The following is a 17296-nucleotide window of genomic DNA, read 5'->3' as shown; positions in this document are numbered from 1 at the left end:
CATGTTTTTCTACAAATAAAGTTCCTTTTTAAAGAATAAAGACACAAAGCACAATCATAATTTTCAGAATTCAAGACCAAGCTCTAACAGTACAAACAATGTAATGTCTCTAAAATCAATCCCGAGTGGGTTACTCTTACAAAGTTTTAAGACAGGACAGAAATTACATAAAAATCTTTTGCAATCTAAAAGCATCTCTGGAGAGGTTTCCTTTGTTGGCCCATATCACGCGGCTACCCTAGTAAAGAGGGGGTGACGCCATGGATATCCACCTTCTCCAACTCCAGCAAAGATGGCAACCAGCCATGCAGGGGCTGCTGTCCATGGTGGCAGCAAGCCACGGGTTGTTTATATCCCAGAATGGAATGATGTCACATAGCCCCTTTAAGATTATCTAAGCACAGACTTTTAATTACCAACCCCAAGTTACAAATTTTAAGTTAACAATTTGTTACAGATACTAGATTTTTTAACCATATACAATAGCTTATAAGCCAATAATTCCTTTAGTTTCTGACGCCGGACACAGACTTTAAAATCAGGTCATGGTCTGAAAAGGGGTGAGCCATAACCTAGTTCCAGAGCCAGCTTCTCAGTAAAGTAGAACAGACAAAACAACTTTTAAGGTCACACAGTCAAACAAATGCAGTGGCTGACTGTAACAGTAGCAGCCTAGCTGTAACCAAGACACAAGGAACACAGTAAACTTAGGCATTCAAGGGAGACCAGTCAGAAACAAGCATGCAGCAGCCATATACGTTTGTACATTTAACTAAGCCTGATGCAGTTCTCACTCAGCTCCATGTTTGCAAGAAAACGTACAGGCACATCAGAAGTCACAGATCTATCTACACATAGAACATGAGCAGACAAAACTTTTCCTATCTGCTCCACTGTTGGAATTTCAGGGGAGGAGCACCTTGCTAGTTGCTGAATCCCATTTTCTCATGCACAGTGCTGCTGTAGCAGGATTGGCTGCTGGCTTCCCTACAGGCACTCTGGGGTTTGGTTTGGTTTGGTTTGGTTTTAAAGCTGTTCCCTGGTCCCAAGCATTGCATTTTGTGAATCGCATGCCCCCAAAGACTCCACCAATTTAGGAGTGACTTTTCCAGGAGCAGATAGTTAGGCCCAGCCTCGACACTAGTGAGACCCAGGCAGGAGGTAGAGCCATGGGTGTGGGCTCTCTTTTGCCCCAAGTCAGAACACATAAAGACAGACCAGACAAGACATGACCAGACATGACAGTTAACAGTTGGAGTCCTCTGCTTCAGAGGTTCACTAGTCCTTGTTGACTGCTAGGGTACCAAGCTTTTTGAGCACAAAACTTTCAAAACTTCATTTTTTGTCATATTTTGGCTCCCGGTCTCACCAGGGGGTCACCAAGGAGGGACTTGGGTGGCTCTGACTGAACTCCCTAATTAACCAGAAATAACCAGAAGCCATGAGGTCATAAACATCACAGCCCATGCCAGATTGGGATCCACCAGAACCGGAAGCCAGGCAGACAGGTGCCATAGAAGGCTAAGACAACCAAAGGCTTTCATGACTTCCTAAAAAGGGAGGCCTCCATTAAAAACAAGAAGGTGTCCACAAAATGGAAAGCATTTCTCTGAGGTCTTTGGGTCAGCTAGGTTAGCTATCTAACCAGGGTTAGCACTCCTGGGTAGCTCATCCCATAAGGATAAGATAAGTCTTCATAAGTGAAGAGCAAATTTTGGGTAGCGTTATCTCACTGGGGCCTCCAAATGAGATTTTCTGGAGAAAACTGAACTCTACCTTTTGGGGCCAAATTTGAAAGAAGCTTTATTAAATATTAAGTACTGACCAAGAGGTGGACTTTGTGTAGGACTACTTCCTGGAACTTCCAGCTGAGTGGCCCTGAAATAAACACATGTTGCATGGGTTTATAAAGACCCATAGGCCACCATACTTTCCCATGAGGCTTTGATTGATTCCAAGAACTGTTAACTCCCAGGAAACCAGGAAGTTACCTGGTCCTTAGGCAGGTGGGGCTTACAAGTTATTTTTGGATATTACAGTCAAGGAGTAGTCCTGACCAAAGCCCATCTCTTGGTCATTATTTGATGTTCAATACAATTTGCCTCAAATTTGGACCAAAATTGCGGATTTGGTTTCCTCAGTTTCCCACTGAGCCACTTCATCAGGCCTGCTTTGTATTAAATATGCTGAGAGATAAGTTTGTATTTTATCTTTCACATAATAAAGGACTTACTACCGAAGGAGCATCCTTCCTACCGAAGTGCTCCACACAAACCACAGTGAATAAACATTTGTGTTTGCGCAGCCCTATTTTGAAGCAAAATCTTGAACAAGCAGAACTTTTAAGAAGCTCTGTAGGCTATTAACAGTGAGTGTAGCAAAAAGCCACTGTTTCCGCCAGCCGCAGCTTTCACTCTTCAGGTTGTCCTTGGGGCACAGGGTTGATTAATAAGCAAACTAGGGATTGGCAGATTGTGGTGTGTTAACAACGGGCAGGCACTGAGGCCGCCAACTGTGTGTGTGAATGGAGGAGACAGTCCTGTGACAGGCAAGATGGGCTCCTGAGCCCTGCATGTGTGGCTTTTGTCTTCTTGGTTCTCAGAGGATTTAACTCCCCTCTTCCTCTTCAGCCAAAAGAGACCATGATCTGACTGTAAAGACCGCTCAGCATATACTCGTGTGCGCGCGCACAGTTTGTGTCTCTGGCGGTTATTTACATTGCTGTTTTCATCAAAAATTTAGAATGTATTAAGAGGTAGGTCAACCAATTATCAGTTGCAATATTTGGGAAATTTTTCCTTTTTCAAAAATTATAGTAAAAGCTGATGGTAGTGGCACATGCCTTTAATCCCAGCACTTGGAAGGCAGAGGCAGGCAGACTCTGAGTTTGAGGCCAGCCTGGTCTACAGAGTGGACCGAGGACTGTCATGGCTACACAGTGAAACCTTGTCTCAAAAACATACAAAAAAAAAAAAAAAAAAAAAAAAAGACTTGCCTTTATAGCATAAATGTCACCCTCCCCCTTTAATTCTGGAAAGTATGTCTAAGAAATTTGACTGAGGAAGAGCCACTCATCTATAATCTACATGATTAATATTTATATTGGATTTGTATATATGCTGAGGACTGGAAGAGGTGATCAGAAATAGAACAGTTTGGCTCTGTGATTGAAAAAAAAATGCAGACAATGCCTGGGGTTTCCCAAAATAACATCTTTGAGATTGCTGCATGAAGGAGTCTGGAATGCTCACTGAGCAGGAAACACCACCACCCTGGTAGGCAGTGTAATCAGCTAATTTCTTATCCTGCCTGGCTTCCCTTTTGTTCTCTCTTTTTTTTTTTTTTTTTTAAGATTTATTTATTGATTATATGTAAGTTCACTGTAGCTGTCTTCAGACACACCAGAAGAGGGAGTCAGATCTCATTACGGATGGTTGTGAGCCACCATGTGGTTGCTGGGATTTGAACTCCGGACCTTCAGAAGAGCAGTCGGGTGCTCTTACCCACTCAGCCATCTCACCAGCCCCCCTTTTGTTCTCTTATAGAAACTAGGTTGTTGAGGTTTGGTCTTGCTATCTATTGTAATGCTAAGTGAGGGCCCCCCCAATACCTGGGCGTGGAGTGGGGGGAGATCCAGGAAGGGGAGAGAGGTGATAGTGCCCCCCTTCTCTTCCCAAGTATTTATTTAGTATAGTTTCCTTGTTTCGGGTGTTCTATGCTGGGTTACAGCCCTGTGATACTTGGTCCACTGCTTAGACTGCTCTAGCCTTGGTCACTTGGGACTCTCTCTGTTAACTGTTACTTCTCTGTACAGATTCTCATCAGCATGTTTTAAATAGTTGTATTGTTCTTGTTTTAGTACTGTCTACTTTCTGAGGATGCTCTGCTCCTATTGTGTGTCTTATCCCAATCCTAGAAATGGGCATTTCTCTAGAAGCCCCAATTCATTCCATTGGAATAGTCTCAGAACGTGGGCTGTGGGTGTAAATGTGGTCATCACTGCTGGGGAGGTCACTGGTTAAGTGAGGAAGAAGTATATTTCGTTATTCTAACAGCTCTATACACATCTCGCTCTCTCCCTTAGGGTTGTTTTGTTTTGTTTTAAGATTTGTTTTTATCTCTATGTGTGGGTGTTTGCATGTTTGTCTGGGCACAATATATATATGCAGTGTATACAGAGGCCAGAAGAGGGTGTCAGACCCCCTAGACCTGGAGATGGTTGTGAGCTGCCATGTGAGTGCTGGAAATCCAGCCTGGGTTCTCTGGAAGAACAGCCAGTTCTCTTAATGCTGAGCCATCTTTTCAGCCCCATACCTGCGTTTCTATTTGTAGCAATTAGTCTATCTCGACTTTATGCTGAGCCTTTCCCGCCCTTTGCTTCTATGTAAACTCTTGGTCCAGCATACTTTGATATACTGACATACTTTGCTCACATCTTACTTAGTCATTCAGTTCCAGTGTAACTCCTATGGAACTGCCTTCATACATTTATAACACAGCATAAAAGAATGGTTATGAATAAAACTGCTATAAGGAATGTCATACACACACACACACACATACACACACACATATATTTACCTGTGGACAGCTTTCAGATGATTTTGTTACATGCTAAGATCATCATTGGCATATTATACAACACAGCTACTGGCCTTTGCATCTGCCTTCAAGACTGTGTGCCTTAGTCATCTTTGCCTTATTTAGTATGCATCGTTTCTTACAGTAGAGTAAGCTTTGTTTGCTAGTGCTTCTGTGATCGCTTAGGTGGAAAACAAATGCCTGCACACAGGATCATGTGCAGCCAGATGATCTGACTCCACCTTTCTCACAACAGCAGGCGTAGATAGGTATTTTCAAGGCAACTTGCACAGCTGGGTTATTGAAGCTGTCTTAGTATTGATCATGACTACATAGCAAAGCATTTCAGAGTTGCTAAAGTTCTGAAGCATTCGCTTTATTTTCCTCGTAACCATTACTCTCAAACAAGCAGTGTTTCGTTGGCTTGTTCTGGATGCCAGTCTTGACCTCAGGGCCCTCACACATGCTAATTACTCTACCTACATTCCCCAGTAAGCAATATATTAAAATGTAAAATTATATTTACTGCAAGGCAAACAGTGAAATTGGGTTTCTGTTCCTATCAGTGATGTTTGGTTTGTTTTCTTGACAGCATTCATTCAGTCGGAGAGCATAATAGAAGTCCTGCGCTTTGACGACGGAGGGCTACTACAGGTAATTCTCTTGAGTAATATATGACTATTCTTTCCTTCCTTGGAAACCAGTGTAACTGGTTTTCCTGAAGTATGTTTTATGAACTGTAGACAGTCAGTGGAGTTATTGCATGAACCTCCTACTAGAATTACTTTTTAGAGTAAACATTTTTCTAAACAGTGGACTCCCTGTGTAGTATGGAAGCTGTAGGTAAGTAAGTCAGAGTTTGTGTCCTGTGGCTGTGAGGATATGTTTAAAAAAAAAAAAAGCCAGGTCAAATGAGGTTGAGTCTGTGAGCTCTCTGGTTGTTAGCGCTGAGTGAAGCACTGGCTCAGTGTGTGTAGCCTCAGCATTTACCTAGAAAAGAACTTCTGTGCACAGTGCAAGGTTTATGTCTTGTCTGGCTGTCCGTCACTTGCCATGCTAAGCTATATCTTTAACTGTAGTAAGCATGACATTAGAATGTGGAGTCTGGTAATACTCTGCCTTTTCTTTCAAGCCAAGTTCAGATCCTCTGACAACTCATTCAGTCATCAGCTAGAGAACAAGAACTGCAGAGCTGAAAAAGCATTGTCACTGCCATCTGCCTTGATTGGTTTTGCTGAGAAGGGTCTGGTCGTCTGGCCTTGTCTTGTCCTTCCTTCCTTCCTTCCTTCCTTCCTTCCTTCCTTCCTTCCTTCCTTCCTTCCTTCCTTCCTTTTAATAGCCCAGGATGCCCCAAGATTGGGATCCTCCTGCCTCAGCCTCCTGAGTAGTAGGAGTACAGACATAATGCCTCTATATCCATTTCAGCTTTCTGATTTTTTTTTTTTTTAGATTAAATTTGTTCTTTGACATTTGCATCCCTGTAAGCAGTGCATTCTGGTTACTCTCACCCGAGACTGTCCATCATGTGCTCCCTCCAACCCCATCCTTGTTCTCAGGGGCGGGCCCTTTAATTCTTGTGTGTGTTTGCCCAGGGCCATGTCGGTGAGCATGGGTGTGGAGGCCTTCACTGGCATGGTGCAGGATTACATACCTGCACTGCCTCTTATGGCACAGGTTTTGTGTCTAAAGCTGAAATGTTTTTCACATTTGTTCTACATGTATGTTTGTGTGGCTGTCTGTAGAAGTCAGGACAACCAGTGGGGGTTTGAGCTGTTTCTGCTGTGTGGTTCAGGTGGGCCTGACATTAGATGCCTTTTCCTGCCAAGCCATCTATGTCTTTTTTTAATAGCCAGTGACGGTAGTTTTCCAATTTATAATCCCATCATCAGGAATTTCTTGATTTATATTTAAAGACCTTGGCACAGCCCACTAGAAGCACCCCTCCTGTCTCTGTTCTATCCTGTCACTGTTCTTACTTGATGGGTTGGTCTTTTGACTTAGATAATTGTGACTTCAAATAAACAGAATTTCTTTATTCATGAAGTTTAGCTTGTCAGCTTTTTGTTTTGTTTAGTATGTCTTATGTCTGGCTGAAGAACCAGGCTACGTGGTTGGGAAGATAGCTCAGTTAATAAAGTGCTTGCATTAGCAAGCATCAGAACCCAGGTTAGATCCCCAACACCCACGTGAGGAAGTTGAGCATAGCTGAGCAAAATCTCAGCGCTGGCTGGGGAAGTAGAGACCGAGGATCCGGGGGCTCCTTGGCCAGCCAGCCTAGCCCGGCAGTGAGCTTCAGTCCAGGGAAGAGACTATCTCAAAACCCAAGTGAATGACTTCCTAGGAATAATACACCAGGGCTGACCCTCGGCCTACATGCATGTGCATTCCACACACATATGTGCTCATCCATCCATCCACAAGCACACTATGGATGATCTTAAATTTAGAATTTCATTTGGCTGCTCTCCTTAGGTACAGCTACAGTTCCTAAAATAACTTTCAGCAGAGGCAGAGGGCAGAGCTCCCTTGTTGCTGTTCAGTTGTTTCGTGTCCTTTGCTGGGTGTCCTCCAGAACTTTGTTACCCACTTACTCTGAAGTGACAATGTCTCCTGGTCGACTGCTGGTGTAAGCTGGAGCTGGCTTTCTGGGTGTCCTGAGCCTGTTTGTCTTTGCAACTACACTTTTGAAAGTTTTGATTCTCATTTCCTTCCTCTTAGATAGACATGGTCCTTGATAACCACATCTTTGTTCTTTGTTGCCCTTTCCATGTTGTGCTTTCCATGTGCACCTGTAAACTCTGTGTGTGCTGGGTGGTTCTTACACTCGATCTGAAGATCAGGTTGGAGAGAATTACAACTCCCTGGGAAATTAAATCAGTTATACTGTGCAGAATAGTAATAGCACCCTGACAAATATAGTGTACAGAACATTGTACTAGTGCTAAGGGGCAGATCACAGGACGCTACTAACACCTTTCTTACTCCAGAGTCTTGGCATGTATCATTCCTTTTAGGGCACCCCTTTCCTATGGTGATGGGTTATGTGCACAGAGAGGCCATGTCTAGGCTTCCTGTCAGCAGTCGGAGCTAAGCTTCCAGCTTGCAGCCAGCACCACTCTCCCTCCTGTGAATGAGCTTCATGGACAACCAGTGAACACATCTGACGCTTCCTACAGATGCAGCACAAAGGCATGAATGAGAATAAGCAACTGGGGCTCCATCAGCCCCAGGATGGGCAGTAGTAGTAAACTGCCTTAAGCCACTGTGCTTCAGAGGCCTGACTTTGCAGCAGTGGATAACCAGAGCTTGCTGTGATTTGAAACCTGCCTGCGTTGTACTCATTTTTCCCCATTGTTTCAGAAATCCCCTTTTGTATATCTTTTTAATGAGACCCCAGTCAAAGCTCTGCATACCAGAGCAGAGCTATGTTCTTGGTAGATGAACCTACATGGCAGGGAAGTGAGGTGTCCTGATGATAGACAGCACAGATCTGTGTTCAGGTCACTATTCCTTTAGCATCAAACTGAAATTGTTCAGTGGAGTGTTGTTCTGAGCTCTATGAGCTGTCCTGGTGAATAAGCGAGTCAGGGGATCATGGACAGCCTTGCATTTATAGCTGATTTGTTAGAAATCAGGTGGCCAAAGTGCACAGCTGTGTATGGCGTGAGGGCACAGCCAGCATCTGGATTCTCACCTGACTCTGGCTGCTTAGGTAGTATTAGAGGATAGTATTTGAGTCCACCAGGAGTAGTATTTCCATTATGTCTCATGTGAAGATATGTTACATGATGCTGTCATATGTAGGGATTTAGTGGTTTTGGAAGTGGGGCACTGATACTGCTTCTTTTTACCATCTAAGCAAGAAGTTAGCAATCATTCTGTAAGGATCAGACATTAGCTGTCTGAGGGTTCAGGTGCTAGCAGTCTCCACTTAACCACTCATCTACTGTTACCGTGGTACAAAAGCAGCCGTCCATCCCTGGTACCCAGGAAGCAAGCATAAAACCAGTTTCAGAGTGGCTTGGCCTGTGGGTTGTAGATGGTCATCTCTGAGAGTCTTGGGAGTGGGCTCTCTGTTCTGTTAGGGAAAGGGAAGGGAGAAGGAGCTAGGATCAACTTTTATGAAGGCTGAGAATATTCACCTCTATAAAGAGACATGTAAAAGTTTACAGAAGTTTGGGAAGCATAGAAAAGTAATACTAGGGCTGGTGAGATGGCTCAGTGGTTAAGAGCACTGACTGTTCTTCCGAAGGTCCCAAGTTCAAATCCCAGCAACCACATGGTGGCTCACAACCATCTGTAACAAGATCTGACACCCTCTTCTGGAGTGTCTGAAAAAAAAAAAGAAAAAGAAAAGTAATACTATTGGGTATTGCCTAGGCATGCTTTATTTGTTATTGCTTTTGCTCTGGAAGTCAGTCTGAGTCTTGTGTGTGCTGGACAAGCACTTCGTTGCTGAGCTATAGCACCGGCCTCCAAATTCTTAAGTGAATGTAATAGGCTTAGGCAAGCAGCTTAATGTACAGAAATCAGTAAATTAACCAAGTAAGCACCTGGTGAGTGACAGAACCGAGCCTTCCTTTAAAGCTTCCCTCTTAGCCACTGTGCTTTTCTCGTAGACTGGAGAGCAGCGCTCTGATGTGATGCAGCCTAATGCCTGCATTCATTTCTATGGTGCTTGTTCTCACTAAGCATAGTTTTGTTTTCTCACACTATAGCAGTACTATAATAACATGGCAATTAATTTTATATCACAGTAGCCATTCATCAAGTCAGGGACCACAGGAAATATTCATAATTGGTATGACAGCTGAACACTTTGAATTATAATGCAAGAAGATGCTACTACAGATAAAAATTAAGGGGGCCGGAAGTTGGCTTAGCCAGCAAAATGCCTGCTCTGCCTGAGGACCGGAACTGGGATTCTAAGACACCCAGGCATGGTGCACATGTAACCCGAGCCCTGGGGTAGGGGAAATAAACCCTTGGAGCTCACTAGCCAGTTAGTCTTGGCAAATTTGCAAGCCCCAGACTCAGTGAGAAGAGACCCTTGTCTGAAGAGATAACATGCAGAATAATAGAGAAAAACATTATATGTGCGTGGGCACACAAATAGAAATGAAAACTATAATTAGTAACATCATAAAGTTCAGGAAAATTTACATTTTGAGCCAAGTAGTTCATTGTTTGGGGAGTCAAGGGAAGACTGTCCCTGCACTTTAGAATGGTCACTCGTGTCTTCGTTTTCTTGATGGTAATAGCATTTGCTTTGTAACACTTCAAACGTCTCTTAAGGTCTGGGGAAGTAGTTTAGTGGTGGTGATGGCCTAGCACGTGCAGGGCTGAACTCAGGGCCCCTAGACCTTTACTCTCAGCCCACAGGGATCTCTGTGACCTTGCTAAGGAAGTTGAGCTATTGTGAGCTGCATTTATGATGAGACCTGACAGTGCCCAAGAGCACATTACATAAGTGCTCCTGCAGAGGCCAGTGTGGTGGATTGAAATAGTCTGTTTTCCTCCTATGAATCTTATTGAGAGGTGGGGGGGGAACCGTCTAAAAAGTTGTGTTCAAACTGGTCTGGAATTGGCAGCCCAGTGGCGAGCACTGCATGCGTGTGGTGTGAATTGCAGGGTGGGAAGGAGTCTGATGGCCTCTTCTGGATTGGCAGGACAAGGATAATCTGGGTTCATTTGGGTATTACCATGTTTCTCTGATTCTGAGAACTTTCTTTGAACCACTAGTGGTAGTCATTTGTGATAGACGGCTTACATGATATAGATAGTTTCTAGGACCCAGAATTCTGCTAAGCTCTGTCGTGGAATGTGATGGGCCAAATGTCCCTTCAATCAGCTGGTAAAATTGATTATTCTCTGTAGAGATGTCCTCTTTAAGGAAGTAATCTCTTTTCAGACAGTTGTGGCCCATTTACCTTTTCCCTTGCATGTGTATAGGTGCACCACTTGCATGCTTCATGCTGTGCAGGTCAAAAGCAGGCATCAGATCCTCCCCAAACTGGAGTTATGGATGGTTGTGAACCATCCTCAGCAGGAACAAGTGCTCTGGACCTCTGAGCTATTTTCTCCAGCCTCTGCTTTCCTGGAGTGAATTTCCTATTCTTGTTCTTTGTTTACATTTCAGTCCCCACCCCCTTTCTTCTCACTGCTGTGTGAGAGAAACTTTCCCGTTATAAAACCCCTCCTGGTACAGTTACTCAGGGCAGGGCATTTCTTGCTCTGTTACATTGTTTTGTGGCTTGTCTTGTGTCTGTTCCTCCTGACATGACTTGTTTGTGGTTAAGCTCTAGATTCTGACACTTTTAAAATAGACTTTGATTTGACGTTCAGTGTACTGAAGGCAAATTTGGTCTCTTCCACCTAATTTTTACACTTTCTGTTGTGCTGCCCTGTGTTTAGGCCCAATGTTAAGATACACCGTAAAGACAAGTTTAAGATTTTATTTTTCAGATTATCTCAGAGCCAAAATAGCATTTACTATAATATCTCCTTTCAGCACTTGGGGCACAGTGTTTGCCTGCTATGAGACTTTATTATAGCTAAATGATTGTTTTGTTGTGTCTGCCTTATACTTCAATAAGAATTTATTTGTTCTAATCTTATTTCTTATTGAATATCAGCTAATTCTTCATAAGATGTTGTCTTAGGGCTTCTGTTGCTGTGAAGAGACACCATGACCAGGGCAACTCTTATAAAGGGGAACATTTAACTGGCTGGCTTACAGGTTCAGAGGTTCGGTCCTTCACTATCACCATGCTGGGACATGGGCATATGCAAGCAGACATGGTGCTGGAGAAGGAGCTGAGACTTCTACATCTTGAACCTCAAGCAGCAGAAGGAGACTGTGTCCACACTGTCTGTAGCTTGGGCTTCTGAGACCTCAAAGCCCACACTTCCTCCAATAAGACCACACCTACTCCAAATGTTCCACACCTCCTAATAATGCCACTTCCCACAGCCAAGCATTCAAACACCTGAGGGGGCTATTCCTAGTCAAACCACCACAGACGGTTTGCAGTTTATCATCCTGAATAATTTTGCTTTTGTCCTTGTGATCTTTTGCTACATTGTCTTTATGATATTTTATTCCTCAAAAAGTACCCAGGGCAATAGATTTCTTGAGTTTTGTTTCTGTTTGTACAGGAGCATAGCTCCTTATGCTCTGATGTTTTGATCACCCTTTATTAATCTGTGAACAGCATATAGTATACATGTCTAAATTACACATTGAAAAGGCTGCATGCTGTTTTATACTGGGAGATCATAACTACAGTCCAATAGTGAGCACGCCCAGCTCCCTTAAGGGTTTCCTATGCTCTTATTCTCCATCTCTAGGTGACCTCTGCTCAGCTTTCAGTCACTGGGTTCCAACATTCACCATCATAATTTTGAGATTTACTTATGATATCATATATATAAATGATTTGTCCTTTTTTGGCTGAGAAATAGTGTGTTATATTGGTATGTTACAGTTTATGTTCCCATTTACATGTTATAAGAACTTTGGGTTGTTCTAGTAAAAAAAAAAGGCTGTGTGAACATTCAAATACAAGTCATTGTGTAGATAAAGACTTTTATGTCTAGAAGTTCCATAGAGCTATTATATTTCCTTAGACATTTCTTTCTGAAATTAATTTGTGTACATTATATAAAATAGGGTAAAGCTTCCTGTTTCCTCACTTCATCATCTGGTTGTTGATTCTTTTGAACAGACATTCCGTTCTCTCTTAAATGTCATTGATGCCTTTGCTAAAAATTAAGAGATTGTATACATGTCCATTTCTAGACTTGCCAAGTTTCATTAATCTATCTTTATGCCATTACTACTGCATTGTCTTGATTATTAAAGGTGTTTTATATGTGTTAAACATGGGACTTAGACATAGAATCGCCATTTTTAAGTATGCAGTTCAGCAGAGTTAAGTCTGCTCACACTATTCAACAGAGACCTCCACCATCTGATTCCAGAGCGTCTTCCTTCCAAGTGGAGGTTCTTGTTGAGCAGTGGTTCCCAGTGCCTGGCATCTGTGACTATTCTTTTTGTCCATGACTGAGACTGGGCCTCTGCATCTGCTCCCATCAGCTGCTGGAGGAAGTTGTGACTTCTTAGCAAGGTGGACATCTTGTGGCTCCCACCTTGCCTTGCAGCCTTATTTTCTGCAGTCTGTGCTTTGGATGTACTGTGTTCTTCCTCTTTTACTGTCCATGTGGCTTCCATGTCATGGTTGCTATCAGTTCAGTGTAAGCATCATCAGCTCTTCAGATGCTCTTTCCTCGTGTGCATCACGTTGGAACTCCTTTCAGCATTTCTGTAACCAATTCTCAGTGTGTAAGTATTTGTTACTTAAATGGTTTGCCCTTTGGTTCCCACTGTATCTTCAGCTCCATAATGGCAGCAGCGCACTGGCAGTTGGGAGGAAGGGAACACTCTGGAGCGTATGGCCTTACATACAGAGATTATAAAGAAAGACGTCCCTACAGGATCTGTATTGTTTGCCAAACGTAAGGAAGCCAGTAACATTAGTTTGTGGTGTACTTAAGATCGAACCAGATTGTTCTCTCATTCTAACTTCATAGTGTGATCTATTCTTTTATGTGATTTGGAACCAGGTCTAACCTGAAAATCAAGGGTTGGAATGGGTTGAAAATAAAAGACAGAATAAAATATGTTGATGTTTCTTCTGTCTGTAATGTGCAGCTTTGGCTTTAGCAGTTTCATTCTTGTTTTCTTCCTCTTACAGACTGAGACAACACTTGGCCTCAGTTCATATCAACAGAAAAGGTAAGTAGGACTCACACGTGGCATCATGCAAGCATGCTTCCATTCCTTGGGGTCCTGATAAACACGCAGTGTTGTATTACACATTTTGCTGTGTTTTCCTTTTCATTCTGTTGTTATTTGTTTTGCTTGATTTTGGCCAAGATCTTGCTATGTGACTCTGGCTGGCCTGGAACTCTCTATGTAGATCAGGTTAGCCTCAGACTTACAGAAATCTATGTGCCTCTGCCTCCCAAGTGCTGGGATTAAAGGTGTGCGCCACCACCCCTGGTTTTATGCCACGTCTTTCTAAGGACTATATTGAATTCCCATGTGGTACAGTAAGATAGCACGTTACTCTGTCTGAGACTATAACAAAGGCCTGGGGTGGTGAACTGGCAAAGAGAAAAGGTCTGTTTGACTCACAGTTTTGAAAATTGCACTCCCAGCACAGCATGGCAACACCAACTCCCCTCATCGGAGAGAAAGAGGTGGAGAAAGGGCCACAGTCCCACAGGCTCCTTCAAGGGTGTGCTCCTAATGACAGAAAGCCCTCTCTCTCACCAAGTCCAACCTACTACAGAGTCTGGGGAACCAAGCTCCCAAACATGAGCCTTTCAGTGACATGTAAGATTTAACTGTAGGTCTGTCCCTGATAAAATATAAAGGGTCTTTACTCAGAACAGAGGTACCCGTGTCTTGCAAGAGTATCATAAGGTTTGTAAGTCCTTTGTGAGCTCTAGGACTGACACATCCAGAAAGGCATACCCCTATTCTAGCAGATTGGAAATTAGCTGTGGAATTATACTGGCTGTAGTTATGGAGATGATATTCATCTGGAGAAGCTGGCTCAGTGTAACCATTAAGAGCACCTCTGCTCATACAAAGGAACTGGGTTCAGCTCTCATCACCTACATGGCATGGTCTTCCGACTTGACAGTCCAGCATGTATTCTCTTTGATTTGTCTCATAATGATATGGAATTTTGCATATTTACTGTGTTTTCTCTGTGGCCAGCTTTCCCAGCCCCCAGGAAGCAGGGGCAGCTAGACCTCTTAAGTTTGAGGTTAGCCTGGTCTACAGAGCAAGTTTCAAGACAGCCAAGGTTACAAAGAGAAACCCTGTCTCAAAAAAACAAAACAAAACAGACAACAACAGTGTGGAGGGGGAGGGGATCTACCTGAGGCGTTGGGAAAGAAAGCTGTCATGACTGAGAGGAACTGGTAAAGAAGTGAGGTGAGGGTTTATCAGCCTGCTCGCCATATCTTAGCATCTTCTATGAGCTGGGTTGTAGATCTTGTAGCTGGGTTTAGGATCTTGGAGGACAGCAGAGATACAGATCTGAAAGACTCTATCTAGCACACTGGGAGAAAGTATGGAAATCGGTGGGTGCCGCCTTTGCTGTTAGAGGGTATGGCACTGAAAACACAAAGCTCTAAATGGTATCTGTCATCCGAACGGTTAACCTCTGACTTCAGAACCTGTGACCTCGTACTGACTTACTGTTGCCTGATGTGAGGGCACTTGCTATGCATGGTCTGCTGTTAGGGTGCACAGCCTTTGGTGGGAGAGTAGGAATCTGGGCACCTAAGTTATCAGTTCACCAAGCTGAGCAAAATGTTTCTTTACCAACTGGGATAATGAAGTCACCATATGGCATATATTGTATATAGTGAAAGGTAGTACAACCTAAAAGGCTGTTTTAAAATGAAATAACAAACATTTATGCAGGTACTAACAGCTTGCAAACTCAAGCACCTGACAGGAAGTTGTGGGGTTTATGATTCATTCATTCACCCATTCAGCAAATATTTATTAGAATTCTTATGTATAGCAGACATTGTTCTAACCTCTGACATTCATTCTCCATTGTGTATAAGCAGTTATCAATATGCTAGCAGTCTTAAAAACAGGATTCTTTGAGGTCAGAGTCAAAACTGGCTATCATCCAAAGCTGCAGACTAGAGTTTGGTGGCCCATCTGTAACACAGTGCTTCTGAACAGGTGACAGGATATCTGAGGCAAGCTGACTAGCCAGATTAGCCATATTGGCAACTCCAAGTTCCAGTAAGAGACTCTGCCCCCCATACACATGCACACACACACACACACACACACACACACACACACACACGCCCCAAACTCCCAATAAGGTGACATCATTGAAGTGTCACATGGAAAAACTGCCATTGTAAAATATACTTTAAAAATGAAGACATTTCCAGACAGAGGTAAGAAAAATGTGGGCAAGACAGAAACACTTGTCTAGCAAACTTTAGGAAGTGTTAGAGGCTTAAGCCATTCCAGGTAGAAACATTTAACAAAAGAATGGAGAGCATCAGAAAAGTAAAATATGTTGATACATAGAGAAATGTTTTCTGGTGAAAAATTTAATTAGCAGATGTATAGAAACAAATAGTTGAATTTTAGGAGACTCACTGCATGGCATGCATCCTGTATGTAACAATAGAACAGAAGACTGGAGCGAGCGGGAGAGTTGAGCTCTTTACAGACAGTGATAAGTTGAATCCTGCAACTATTAAGAGTACTTTAAAAACAAAGACATAGCCAATACACGAGTCACAGGTAAAACGGTAACTGAGAAAATTCAATTCTTTTGTTTTTAAAAGATAAAACAGGAGAACAAAGGGACCAAAAAGCAGTCAGAAAAAAAAAAAAAAACTGGAAAAAAAAAACAAACCTAGAAAACAAGCAGCCACGTGGTAGAGTGGAGCAGGGTGAGTGATGTACATGAACTGTCTGAGCACCAGGCGTCACATTCACTGTGCACTTGCTCTGCACAACAACAGTGTCGCTTTAAACTTATACTTAATACTTTACCTTTTAACAATAGTTTACTTTTGGAGAATTTCACATAGTATGTTTTAAACATGTGTACCTCTTGTCTACCCTCCCATTCTTTCCCACCCCACTTTGGGATTATTATTTCTTCCCCCTCCCTCTCCCCACCAAATCCAGTTTGTGTTGCTCAGCTGGTTTGGGGAGTGGCTCTTGCCCTGGTGCAAGGTATATACCCAGTAAGGACCACATCATAAAGAAAACCGACTCTCCTTCCCCAGCAACTGTCAGATGCCCCTAGTTCACCTAGTAGTGGGATTCTGTGCCCTCCCTCTGTCCACCTCTGTGCTGTCCGCCATTCAGCACAGAGCTTGTTCAGCCTGTGCATGCTGTCATAATAGATGTGAGTTTGTGTCTGCCCTACAGTGTCTTCAGACATGGTTTCCTTTGTTTTCTACCACCTCTAGTTCTTAAGATCTTTCTGCTCCCCTTTCTGAAGATCCCTGAGCCTTTAGAGGAGGGAGAGGTGTGACATGAACGTCCCATTAGGGCTGAACACACCACAGTTTCTTACAGTCACAGGTGGCCCCATTGAAGCTCTCCATGTTAACTGCTATCTACTGCAGGTCAAACTTTTTAAAGAAGGTTAAGAGATGCTCTGATCTATGAGTATAGTGATAAGCCACTGGGAGGCTTTTTTTTTTCCTATTATGTACATTTAGCATAATAAAAATAGTATTGGGCCTAGGGCTTCTGACCTATTTAGCCACAGATTCTTAGCACCTTTAACAGTTTCTTGTATGAGTTCTACTTCATGGAATAGTCCTTAGATCGAATTAAAAAGTATTTGATAACATTTGCACCATCTCTAAAAATTGTTTTATAAGTTGACTATTGTGTGTGGGACGTGGGCTGTGTAGGTGTGGTGTCAGTGTGCATTTGTGGAAGCCAGAGGATAACTCTCCTGGAGCTGGGTCTCAGCGTCCACCCTGCGGAAGCAAGGTCTGCCTTGATTCTGCTGCACAGTGTACTCTAAGCTAGCTGCTTCTGTAAACTTTTCAAACTGTTCTGTCTCCAGCTCGGAGTTTATCATAGGAATGCTAGAGTTACATCTGCACAACAGTGCTCTGGCTTTTTTTTTTT

General features: G+C 43.0%; 1 protein-coding gene across 3 annotated transcripts in view; it reads left to right on the top strand.

Annotated features, from left to right (window-relative positions):
* Tmem131 (transmembrane protein 131) overlaps nucleotides 1-17296 on the top strand; it is a 149473-nt gene that overhangs the window by 44494 nt on the left and 87683 nt on the right. For all 3 annotated transcript variants that reach the window (XM_021159927.2, XM_021159947.2, XM_021159938.2), the window contains exons 2-3: nucleotides 5174-5235; nucleotides 13338-13378. In XM_021159927.2, coding sequence (XP_021015586.1) covers nucleotides 5174-5235; nucleotides 13338-13378 — 103 coding nt within the window. The remainder of the gene's footprint in view (nucleotides 1-5173; nucleotides 5236-13337; nucleotides 13379-17296) is intronic.

The sequence above is a fragment of the Mus caroli genome, chromosome 1 (genome assembly GCF_900094665.2).
Source record: "Mus caroli chromosome 1, CAROLI_EIJ_v1.1, whole genome shotgun sequence".
Lineage (NCBI taxonomy): Eukaryota > Metazoa > Chordata > Mammalia > Rodentia > Muridae > Mus > Mus caroli.
The sequence above is the reverse complement of the archived record's forward strand: the minus strand, read 5'-3'. Positions and strand labels throughout refer to the sequence as shown.